A 13,049-nucleotide genomic window follows, 5' to 3' on the forward strand; every position below is an offset into this window, starting at 1 on the left:
GTCCGATCTGTCCGCCGCAATTTCGCAGTACCGCAAAAAAAATCGCAGATCGCCGCCATTAGGCGTTAAAAAAAAAAAAAAAAAAATGACAAAAATCTTTCCCTTTGTTAGTAAACGCGATAACTTTTGCGCAAACCAATCAAAATACGCTTTTTGCACATTTTTTTTACCAAACATATGTAGCATAAAACAAATTGGCCGAAAATGTTCAAAAATTTTGATTTTTACATTTTTTTGGGGGGGAATTTCATATAAAAAAAAATGTGAAAAATATTGTTATTTTTGCAAAATTGACGCTCTTTTTTTGTTTATAGCGCATGATCAAATACCACCAAAAGAAAGCTCTGTTTGTGGGAAAATAAGGACGTCAAATTCGTTTAGGAACAGCGTCGCACGACCGCGCAATTGTCCGTTAAAGTCACGAAGTGCCGAATCGCAAAATAGGCCCTGGTCAGGAAGGGGGTAAAATCTTCCGGGGCTTAAGTGTTTAAGCTCTTACGCCGTGACCTGGAGGGGGAACAGCTCCCCCTGCCTTTGCTGAGCTTGCTAGAGACTTCTGTTATTACTGTCAACACTACAAATTCAGGCAATAATCAAAAGCTATGCTCATAAATGGGAACAATGTTGCTTTTAATGAGCCATCTTTGGCCATACACCAGTATAATTTCACCTAAAAATGTTAATTTGATTCTCTGATGGTTAGTGGGGTCAAGTCGACATTAGTTCCCATCACAGGGAGGAGAAAATTTGAAGCAGCAGGATGGAAATTTTTTCTTGAACAGCTACATTTCTAACCGTGTATGTGGTTTTCGTTATTCACTCCAAAATCCAATGTTAAGAGCAAACAAAATTTTTAAATACTTTAGAGCAACATTTGTCAAGTCATTAAATCTACCCAGAGTTTTCACACAAATACTCATATGAAGGTTTGTTAAAAAATCTACTAATGTATGGCCAGCTTAAAGTAATACCGTATTTTCCGGCGTATAAGACGACTGGGCGTATAAGACGACCCCCCCTAATTTTGATCTACCGGTAATACTTATACTTAGGTTACCTTGGAGATATTATACTCGGCGTATAAGACGACCCCCCATTTTTGGGCGATTTTTTTGAGGTTCAAAAGTAGTCTTATACGCCAGAAAATACAGTACATTACAAACTAAAATATGAGTGAGAAACTTACAATTCAAAGGCCTTTATAGACAGCTCAAATTTTAAGCTATGATTAGCTCTGCAGGCACCACACAGCTTGACAAATCAGTTTTAGGCCCTGTTCATATCTAGTGATTTGGAATTGCGGGCAGAATTGCCGCAGTGCTGGCAAAATGCAGCGCGCTTGTTCAGGCGCCATTCATTTTCAATTGCACCCAAATGCTGTGCCACCAAAAATACTGCTCATGCTTCTTTTTGGGAGACAAGCTTCACGTAATACAGTTTGTTGAGATTGCACTGTGATTGAAAATGAATGGCACCCAAACAAGCGTGCAAGGTTTTGCCAGCATTGCTGTGCGATTAGGAATCGCAGGCAGAATCTTGTCGATTCTATCCACGATCCCAAATTGCTAGATGTGAACGGAGGCTAAAAATATTTAGCCAGGTGGAAGATTGTCCTATCAGATGTAGTCACTGTTTGGCAGCGCCAGTAGCTACAGGTGCCACTGCTGCCTGAAAACATTAGCCAGTATTGAAGATGGGGGAATCGATTGATTTTTTTTTTTTTTTTTTTCTCTTCTCACTGTCTCTCTGGATGAACAGCCAAAATGTAAGTCATCGATGGGGGCCTTAAGCTGTAAGCAGTTAAGTTTATTTGCCTTATCTGACAGTACAGCATTGTTCAAAGCCCTCACTGTGTTATGCCAAGGGCCTCAGGAACCAGTTATTAGGCCCTTGAAATGATTCAAGGAGATCCGAGGGATGTGCCTTTGGCAATTCGTATAACTACCAGGAGAAAGTCACTAACTGCTTCAGCACTCCATGCACCACTGTACTGGTAAATTAGGGAAAAGGTATGTACTGAAGGGTTAGCTGTCAGCTTCGTTATGCAAATTTTAACTAATATTTCTCATTGCAAAGGTAAAGCCGGCTGTTTTTGTTGCAACAAGCAGCTTTCCTTAGCTTCCTGTAAAGACTTTGAACTAGGGTTGCGCCGATATCGGTACTGATAACAAGCACTTACATGAGTACTCATGCAAGTGCTCTGATACCTGATACCGATACATTTGTGGTGCAATTCGAGCCCATAGAAAATGAATGGGGATCAAATCGTACTGCAAAGAATCGCATGTGATTTGAGTCGAGTTGAGTTTGCATCACATCCAGTTTCCTCCACCGCTCCTGTGTGAACCCAGGCTGTTCATAGTGACTTCAGCCTGGGTTCACACAGGAGCAGTGCGGAAAACCGCATGCAATTTAGACCGAAATCGCACCACATTCCTGTTCAAATTGTATACGATTCTTTGCAGTGCGGTTTGAGCCCATTCATTTATATGGGCTCAAATTGCACTGCAAAGGTATTGGAACTTGATATCAGGGAGTACTTGATTGAAAGTACCGGTACTCATACTCGCGGGTTAAAATCCGGTATCAGTGCAACCCTACTTTGCACAATAGCCAACCTATACATGCATGATGGTGTGTGCACAGCTTCCTATGGTGGCACAAGGAGGAGCCAAGAGTGCTGACCAGGGACCTCCAAAGAGCAGGTCTGGGGCTGCTCTGTGCAATACCCTTGTACAGAGCAGGTAAGTATAACATCTTTTTATTTTAGTTAACAATATGTGGACCCTACAACCGCTTTATTAATGACTAGTATAAAACCAGCATAATATTGTACAAATAATAGATTTAAGAAAAGATAACTAAAGATTGATATTTTTTTAAGGCCTCCAGCCTACTTTTATGAACGAAGCAAAATAACAAAAGATTCCCTAGAAGACTTGGGATTCTTACTATTTGTCAGTAAAACCTGCCTATTGCATTCCTCCATTAGGCTTCTTGTTCTGAGCTATCAGACAATCTCCCTGCCACAACTGGCTTTCCCTGTGTAATTTACCACTTTAACACTACTACCGCCAGCACATACTGCCTGTCAAAATATAAACACTTTTAATGTATGGAAACCAATCCTTAACTTGATTTTTAGCTACCTGTTCTCTGCTCCATATTACTATGGATTCTTCAGCAACAGACTGCAGGCCTATTGCAGACAGAACCTGGAAATGAATGTGACAGTTGAGAATGTGCTGCAGGTATTACTTGTTAATGATTCATGTGTGAAAGCAGGAGAACCATAATAAGCGCTTTACAGACATTTGTACAAGTCCTATATTGTAGAAGTTCTGATTGACATTCCCTAGAAATGTAAGCAAGTAACAGTACTATTAATTTGTGAATAGTTTTCATCCTGTTTATACATTTTGGAGGTAGACCGTTATTTGCTCTGCATCATAATAAGTCTGTATCTTTTGTCTTTTGGACTTTCGCATAAAGAAAAGCTACATCTGGGCAGATGGCATGTGGAGGCAAATAATAGTTATGTTAGTAATTATTGCTTTGAAAGTGAAATTTGGTTTAGCTGATTTTTACTGGATTTTTAGGTAAAACACTTGCTAACTGTATCACACATATATACAACGGCAAGGTGGCGCCAGAGCATGTACTAGGTACGTGATCCAGCACCCCTGGTAGGGGGTACACGTGCCGCCACCAGCAGCCCGGCTGTGCTGGAAGTTTACACAGTAGATGCTGATCAATGGGTGCCGGCCAATGGATGACCGCCGGCACCCACTGATCGTCCGGAAGACACGATAAACAAGGCTGAGCTCTGTCCTGTCAGTGCCGGTTCACACTATAGCGCACTGCTCCTTCATTACATGCGATCGGATGTGCAGTGCGAATTCAGCCATACACTTTGTATGGCTAAATTCGCACTGCACCCGCACAAAAGTCGCACATGACCCTTTTTTTCAGCCGCATCAGGATCGGATCGTATAGTGGTTCACACTTGTGCCATCCGATCCTGTGCGAACTGTCAGATCGCACTGCGATATGCGATCAAACTGGGGGTGTCGTTAACATTTAATTTACACCCCCTGCGTATCGCATATGGCAGTGTGAACTGCCAGATGGGCGTTTGCGATGCGGGAACAGGCTGCGAATTCGCAGCCTTCCTGCATCGCACAAGTGTGACCCGGCACTCAGTGGGGACGTTTTGGGTTATCTTTCCCTACAAAGCAGTGTATAAAATCCATTACTTTCCTTAGTAAAAGAACCTTACACAGTACACAAAAACACTGGTTAGGCACACGTTTAACCCTTTGCTCGCCCTAGCTGTTTAACCCCTTCTCAGTAAGGGTTGCACTGATCTCTCTATTAGTGTCACTGGTTCCCCAAAAGTTTCAGTTAGTGTCCGACGCAACATTGCAGTCCCGCTATAAGTCGCTGATCGTCGCTATTGTTAGTAATAAATATTCCAGTACATATCCCAGTTTGTGGATGGTATAACTTTTCGTCAAATCAGTCAATATACGCTTATTGGGATATTTTTTTTTTTTTTTACCAAAAAATTTTAGCAGAATGCATATTGGCCTAAATTTATTAAGACATTTCATTTTTAAATTTTTTTTTTATTTTATAGTATAAAAAAAATATTTTTTTTTTTTTTTTTTTTTTTCAAAATTGTCGGTCTTTGTTTTTGTTTATAAACAAAAAATAAAATAAGGGCTCTTTCACACGGGCGATCCGATCAGATCCGCCTGTCAGTTTTTTAGGCGGATCTGATCGGATCCTCCATGCAGCTCTATGGGGCAGCGGGTGTCAGCGGAGACACCTCCGCTGACACCCGCTGCCATCCGCATCCGATCCTGTGCGTGAAATCTGGACGGATGGAAACCCTATTTTTCCATCCGTTCAGTAATCGGAGCGGAGCGGATCTGATGAGAGCGATCCCTCTCATCCGATCCCCCATAGAGGGCAGCGGGTGCTGAGACACCTCCCTCTGCAAGCGGAGACGGAGCTGTCACCCGATCCGCGATCCCCGCTGAGCAACACGGATCCGCCTACGGAGCGGACCGTGTGAAAGAGCCCTAAAAATGCAGTGGTGATCAAATACCACCAAAAGCAAGCTCTATTTGTGGGTAAAGGACAAACATTTAGTGCCGGTTCACACTTGTGCGATGCGGGAAGGCTGCGAATATGCAGCGTGTTCCCGCATCGCATCCGCACATCTGGCAGTTCACACTGCCATATGCGATACGCAGGGGGTGTCAATTAAGGGTTAACGACACCCCCAGTTGCGATCTGCAAGTTCGCACAGAATCGGATCGCACAAGTGTGAACCACTGTGCGATCCTATTCTGATGCGGCTCAAAAAAAGCCTCATGTGCGAGTTTGCTGCGGATGCGCTGCAAATTTAGCCATACAAAGTGTATGGCTGAACTCGCATCCGCACATGAGATCGCATGTAATAAAGGAGCAGTGCGCTCCGAATTACATGCGATCTCGCAAACCGCACTAGTGTGAACCGGCACTTAATTTACGCACAGCGTTGCATGACTGTGCAATTGTCCATTAAAGTAGTGCAGTGCTGTTGCAAAAAAATGGCCTGGTCATGGAAGGGGTGTAAATCTTCTGGAGATCAAGTGGTTATTCTTCATCTGTTTGAGTGGTTTTCTGTCTTACTCTCAAGTTTTGATATAATTTCCCCAAATGAGTTTTGCTGCAGCACAGAGAGTATCACTTGCGATAACTGAGTAGCATAAGGAAATGAGAAGTTACAAGTCAGAAAGTTGCATTTATTTTGAAGGTGCCTGTGATTTAAAGCGCTCTGCACAGTAAATTATAGGGAGCTACTTTTACCTCTTCATTTCATTACTATCAGCAGACTGACATCATGTAAGTAGATGGCTCCAGTGAAGCAACTTGATTGCTACTAGCAACTGTCTGTCAATTTTTTCATTTGTAGAGGAGAGAGACTTGGTATAAACCTGTACAATGTGATTCTTTTTCTTTTCTTTTCCTTTTCTTTCTTTTTTTTCTTTTTTTTTTTTTTTTTTTTTTTGATGAGATCAGTCGGTTTTGTTTTTTTGTTTTTAGATTCTAGAGGCAGCAGACAAGACACAGGCTCTGGATATGAAGAAGCATTGCCTTCACATCATTGTCCATCAGTTCACGAAGGTTGGTGGCATCTTTTCTTGGGCTCTGGGACCATGTTGTCCAATCATCTTCAGTGTTGACGCTGTCTTTTCTACCAGCCCTCAAACCTAACTTCACCCTGTATGTGTGTGTACATGTGGGTATAAAGGATCGATAGGACATTTGTCATAGTCACTTGCTTCGTACATGCTTATTTTCCTACTTGGTGTAGCAAGTAGAGCTTATTCTGGTAGAGTTAACTGGTTTGGGACTGCAAAAATATGGGATTTTGCATATCTTAGCTAATGGTTTCATAAAACAGAGATGTGTTTCCTTTTATACAAGTTATGCAGTCACTGTCATTTGATCATGAAAGTCAATGTCTTTCTATACCATTACCAAACTGTAATTGTACAGAGGTGGTCCACTTTGGCTGTCATACTCTGATCTTCACTGACATAGGCTTGTGTTGATTCATCACTTTTCCATTATGTAATGTCTGGTTGAGCAGTGCTACACACAGCTACATGTCCTGAATGTCTATTCACCTATGTGTACATCTTTCCTCTCTGTTTTTAGATATCCGTGCACTTACCACTTTAACGTTGTGGACCAATAAAAAAAAAAAAAAGTTTGTCTGTCCTGTCTCTGTACATGGCTTCTCTTATTTATTTAATCTCAACTCACCAGTAAAAGTCTGTACGTTTTTGTTTATGGCATTTTCCAAAGGAGAATCTGTGCCTACTTCTGTTTTGTAGATATAAGGCCATGCCCGATGCACTGCCTGAAAATGGTCTATGTGACTTTATCATACCCTGTGCTTTAAAAAATAAGTGCTTCACCACCAGTTTTCTTTAGATGCACAGTACCTTCACAAGTATCTACAAAAGGTAAAATTCTTAGTGCAGGACTTTGCTAGGATTAGCTTTGACCACAAGCCCTGCACAGATTTGAGGGACAAGTAGTGAGCCAAATACAGAACCAAAAGGATAAAATTACTTGTAAATGCCATTGACAAAATGAGTACAGTAGACGAGGAATGGAAATGTCAGGTTTAGGAAGTCATGATGGCTGCAGAAAAAAATGAGAGGGTAATTTTAAAGAGATACTGTCATCTTTCCTATTTAGAGCAAAGTGACCATACACATGTTAAAGCATCATACACACGGGCTGACAATCTTCCGCTGCAGCAGGGACAGTCCAACTCTAGGTTTGTGTGTACATCTATCTATTCTACAGAAGCCAGTCTAACAACCAGCTTCTGTTGAACAGTCCTTCTGGGAAACCAGTGTTTGATCCGCACTCACAACCCATGGGGGAGTCCCTTCTGTTGGGATACACTGCCTTAGCAGGAGAGATCGCTTCATCAACATTGCTTGCGTTGATGCAGCGATCTGTTAGGTACTTGGTTTTTTTTTTTTTTTTTTTTTTTCGTTAAATCCGCTAGTTGAGCAAAAGAACTGAAAGTGTCTACCTAGGGAGCCACCCGACCCACTTATACTCCCATCTGTCAGCACTTCACTGCCATCTCTTCCTCCATTGCAGACAGGACCAGGAACCCCAGTTCAAGGAGGGCATTTACATTCTTCCCTCTGTCACATGACAGTGCTAAGGCTGGGATTATTTGCTAGACCTGAGCATTGTCACATGCTCGCCCATTCCCAGAAGCATGGCCTGAATCAGCAAGGTAATGGCATATCTTTCAACACGAAATAAGTAGGTAACTAGGTTTTGTAGAAATTAATATTTTCTCTTTGGTTCATAGACGGACACAGCTCCTGATCTTCTTAACGATTGGGTTATACTGCCCCCTACAGGAGTAGGACACAAGGTAGAAAAAAAAGTCTGGCTACGCCTATGGGCAGTCCCAGTGGGTATACTCCCTCTATCTGCTATAGGTTTTTTTCTGCCTAGTCAGACCGTCCCGAGGAGGGGCCCAGGTCCACCCCAAATCCCTCCAGGGGGAGAGAGGGGACAGCTACTTACAACGCCTCGCGAGGTCGTATACGACTGGGTCTCGGCCCGAGTCACAGCGTTCCTCCTGGCCGACAGCCCCCCATTTTGATGGCGAGGGGTTCTGTCTTGTTCCAGGTATGTGAGTAGCTGTCCCCCCTCTCCCCCTGGAGGGTTTTGGGGTGGACCTGGGCCCCTCCTCGGGACGGTCCGACCCCTGTGTTTTCCCTCCTTTCCGTCAGGCTCCCCCCTTCATCTGTCCTCCCCCTTCCCCCTCCACTTATACTGGGGCTGTGTGGTGGGTCTGGTCCACCTCCTGGGGTGCGAGGCAGGGCGCTATGCTGGCAATGGAGGGGGGTGTGCCGCCGGCGACCAGACGATCGGCTGTGCGGGGGGGATTTTACCTGGTGGGGGCTTGTCCCTGGGAGCCTCGCGGTGCTGCCATTTTGCTGTAGCCTGTGTGCTCAATGCATGGCGACCATGTTTGTGTAGTGCGGTCGCTTGCGGTGGTTTGCCATTGAAAATAGTGGCAGCTATGTCAATGGAGCCCTGTGGGCGGCGATTTTGTCGGTGGGAGCCCCTCCTCATCCCCTGTTGCTGACTCTCTTGGATCTTTCCTTTCTTAATCGCCACATGTGGAGTGCAGATTATCCTGGTGGCTGCTGATGCCTGTTTCTGCTGGATGGTGAGTCTGGTGTGGTCCTCTCCCTCTCTGCTGAGGATCGCTTGGTGCTTTGTGCCTGGCGACTGGGTGGGGCTGCCACCAGCGCGGGGGGGGGGGGTTGTCCCATTGCAGTGTTTTACACTTTTTGTGGGGTCCCCCTGGTGACTCATGTGGTTTTTGGAGCACATCTCCCAACTGATCCCCTCTCTGAGGCTGCAAGGCCCTCCCGGTCCCAACCTTCCATCGATGCACTGATGACGGTCCTGGAGTCCTTTGTGTCACAGTGGAGGTGGCTTTCGGATGATGGACTATGAAAAAGTACGACCCATCTTCCCCTGCCTCATCTGTCTCCTCACATCCTGAATCTGATTTGGCCACCGCAGATATTGGTCTCCCTGCTGGGTCTGGGACCACGCGATGATTCCTCCACATCTGCAGCTGCTCACAAAAAGGCGCTGGTGGAAGCACTGATTGTATTTGTGCCTGGGCAGCATGCAGGTGCGCCCCCACCCGTATAGGAGGTGGGGGAACATTTTCGCTGGTTTCCGAAACTGTGGACTTCCCTGGTATAAGATAAGTGGGTCCACAAAGTAATTTGGTCCAGCTACAAGTAGGGATGAACCGAATGTTCGGCGGCCGAACATTATTCGGCCGAAAATAGAAAAAATAGCACTTTCGGTGTTCGGCCGAATAAGTAAAAAGGCCGAATAAATTTGTGCCGAACAATGTCAGCGGCGGTCACTAAATGGCGGTCCGCGCGATGCTTCCGCCCGGACCGCGAGCCCGCTACCTAGGAGTCCTTCAGTCCCCTTCCTCATTGCGGCTCCCTGCTCACACGCCGCCGGTGTCCTGTCCGGCCGCGAGTAGGGGGTGTGACGTCACGCATGCATCCCGCCCCCTGCTCCTGACTGCGGCTCCTTCACACTAGGTCCAGCGATCGTGACACTATGTGCACGCCCCGCCCCCCTGTTCGCGGCTTTTGGCTCCGACCTGGCTGCAGTTCAGGTATGTGGAGCACATTTGGGGGAGAATACGGTAGCTGCACAAGCATTAGTGTGCAGACTGGCATATTTTGCCATATGTTGCCACTTGCCATGCTCATTAGAGTGCCCTATAAAGTGCCCCTTAAAAAAAAAAAAAAGAAAAATGTGCCCAACAGAGTGCTCCCTTGACATAAAATGTGGCCATCAGCGTGCCCCTTATTTTATGCTAAGGGACATGCTGATGAGCATATTTTATGTTAAGGGGCACTCTGATGGGCATATTTTATGTTAAGGGGCACGCTAATGGGCATATTTTATGTTAAGAGCAACGCTGATTTAAATGTTTTGTTTTGCCCATCAGAGTGCCCCCTAACATAAAATGTGCCCATTAGCGTGCCCCCTAACATAAAATGTGCCCATCAGCGTGCCCCCTAAAAATTGGAAAAATAAATGGAAAAAATGTGAAACACCGCGTTCGGTATTCGGCCTTCGGCCAAGCATTTCATTATTCTTCAGCTTCGGCCAAGAATTTCATTTCGGTGCATCCCTAGCTACAAGATCGAATTTCGCTCTTGTCCCCCAGCAAAGTTCTTTCCTGCCAACTTGCACCTGTACCCGGACCGATCACAGGGTCTGTTCGGGCGGTACAAGACTTGTTACTACAAGTAGTGATTGTCCCGTTTCCGACTTCAGAAAGTTTTCAGGGTTTTTTTATTAAAACCTGCTTACAGTTCCCAGGAAGGAAGGCAAGGTGCTTCCAATCCTGGACCTCAAGGTCCTGAACTGCTTTGTGCGGGTACAGAAGTTCAGGACGGAGTGCATTCGCACGGTGGTGGCACCCCTGCACCAGGGGGATTTTGGCGGTCACCAGTGCTTCCTCCGCTTTGCTGTGGGAGAGAAGCATCATTAGTCTGTGGCGTTACCCTGTGGTCTCTCCTCTGCTCCTCGGGACTTCACAAAAGTGTTAGCCCCGGTACTAGCTTTTCTGCGCCAACAGGGGATCATGGTACTGGGCTACTTGGGTGACCTCTTTCTGCGAGCGGAGTCTCCTACTGCTCTGGTGGAAAAACTGGAAATCCTCATATGAACTCTGAGGGAGTTCGGCTGGATTCTGAATTTTCAGAAGTCTGCTCTGGTTCTGTCCACAAAGCTGGACTATCTGGGTCTGACTCTGGACTCTGCCTTAGCCAGAGTGCTCCTTCCTCTGGACAAACTCCAGAAATTGCAGACTGCAATTCATCTCCCGCTGTCGAGCAGATGGTCATCCCTCCGGACGGGTGCTAGGTGTCTACCTTCAAGGCGGTTCCGTTTGCACAGTTCCATACGGGGTCCCTGCAAAGGGCAATTCTGGCCAAATGGAACAAGACTCCGCTGTCTCTGGACAATCAGATCTGGCTGAGCCGGGGAACAAAGGAGTCCCTTATATGGTGGCTTCGTTCTCCAGCACTTCGGCTAGGCAAATCCTTCTTGCCCTTGTATTGGACAGTGGTCACCACAGGTGCCAGCCTGTCCGGCTGGGGAGGCGTCCTCTGCAAAAATTCTGCTCAGGGGCTTCTGACACTGGAAGAGTCCAGACTACTGATTAATGACTTTGAACTCCGAGCAATCAGACTGTGCCTGGAACATTGGATGGATCGTCTTCAGGGATGTCCACTGCGCATTCAATCAGACAATGCCACGGCCGTGGCTTATGCCAATCACCAAGGGGGGCACAAGAAGTGTCCTGGTGGCTCTGGAGGAAGCCAGCATTCTAAGGTGGGCAAAACGGTTCGTTACAGCCCTCTCCGCAGTACACATTCCCGGGGTGGAAAACTGGCAGGCGGATTACCTCAGTCGGCAGGCGTTGGACCAAGGGGAATGGTCCCTTCATCCGGAGGGGTTTTATCAGTTGTCTCTGGTGGGGCATCCCCGAGGTGGATCTGTTGGCGTCTCGGCTCAACAGAAAGGTGCAGAGGTTTGTGGCTCGGTCACGGGATCCTCTGGCTGACGCCACAGACGCACTGGTGGCCCTGTGGGATCTGATTTAAGCCTTCCCTCCTCTCAGGCTTCTGCCAAGACTTCTACACAGGATCGAGGCTGAAGGGATTCCGGTCATCCTAGTAGCTCCGAACTGGCCTCTCCGGGCTTGGTATGCCAATCTGGTGCGGCTGGTCGCCGACGTTCCTTGGAAGCATCCTCTCAGGGAGGATTTGCTGTCCCAAGGACCAATCTTTCATCCTGCTTTACAGTCGCTGGCTTTGACGGCTTGGCTGCTGAATGCCAGGTGCTGATGGATAGAGGTTTGTCTGAGTCAGTGATTCCAACGCTGTTAACTGCTAGAAAATCTCTAGGAAGATCTACCATTGTAAGTGGAAGTCATACATTGCGTGGTGTGAGTCTCTTGGAGTTCATCCTCGCTCTTTCTCAGTGACTCAGATCTTGACCTTCCTTCAACGGCTGGTTGAGCAGAAATTGGCCTTGAGTACTATCAAGGGTCAGGTGTTGGCCTTACCAGTCTTCTTTCAACGGCCCTTGGCCACATACTCCCTGGTGCGTACTTATCTTCAGGGGCACTCGGCCCCTCCAGTGCAGTCTTCGTTGCTGCCTTGGGACCTCAATTTGGTGCTCTCAGCCCTCTAGAAGCATCCTTTTGAGAATCTTTGGGAGATTCCCCTGCTTACGCTGTCCCAGAAGCTAGCCTTCTTGGTGGCTAATCACCTCTGCGCGCAGGTGTCGGAATCGGCGGCGTTATCCTGTCATCCACCTTAATTGGTGGTTCAGAGATAAGGTGGTTCTTTGTCCCAGTCCGTCGTTCCTTCCAAAGGTTGTCTCTGATTTTCATTTGAATTAAGACATTGTGTTGCCTTCCCTATGTCCCAGGCCAAAATACCCAAAGGAAATTGCCTTGCATGCCTTGGATGTGGTCCAGGCAATTAGGGTGTACCTAGCAGCTACGAAGTCTTTTAGGAAGTCACTCACTATTTGTGATCACTGATGGGCCTCGGAAAGGGTTGTCTGCTTCCTCTGGGACCATTTCCAGATTGATCAGACAGACAGTGATCCAGGCCTATTCCATCAGGGGTCAGGTTCCTCCTTTCCCTGTCAAGGCGCACTCTACCCGGGCGCTCAAAGCCTCCTGGGCCTTCCATCTTCAGGCGTCAGTGACGCAGGTTTGCAAGGCGGCCACCTGGTCGTCGGTGCACACTTGCACAAAGTACTATAAAGTGTATGTGTTGGCATCTGCAGATGCTTCCTTTTGTCTGTAAGGTTTTGCAGGCTGCTGTTTAAAGGACCTGGTCCTCTTTGAGGATGTATTGTTTTTTTTTTCAGGTGAG

At 46.5% G+C, this 13,049-nt stretch overlaps 1 protein-coding gene across 3 annotated transcripts in view; it reads left to right on the plus strand.

Annotated features, from left to right (window-relative positions):
- The window catches only part of LZTR1 (leucine zipper like post translational regulator 1), a 63,859-nt gene that overhangs the window by 48,270 nt on the left and 2,540 nt on the right, over positions 1-13,049 (plus strand). For 2 of the 3 annotated variants that reach the window (XM_082273327.1, XM_082273328.1), the window contains 2 exons: positions 3,146-3,251; positions 6,097-6,177. In XM_082273327.1, the coding sequence (XP_082129453.1) occupies positions 3,146-3,251; positions 6,097-6,177 (187 nt within the window). Of the gene's footprint in view, positions 1-3,145; positions 3,252-6,072; positions 6,178-13,049 lie in introns of those variants that run through there. The other variant, XM_082273329.1, reaches the window with a different exon arrangement.

Source organism: Pelophylax lessonae, assembly GCF_965119305.1.
Source record: "Pelophylax lessonae genome assembly, chromosome: 1".
Taxonomy (NCBI): domain Eukaryota; kingdom Metazoa; phylum Chordata; class Amphibia; order Anura; family Ranidae; genus Pelophylax; species Pelophylax lessonae.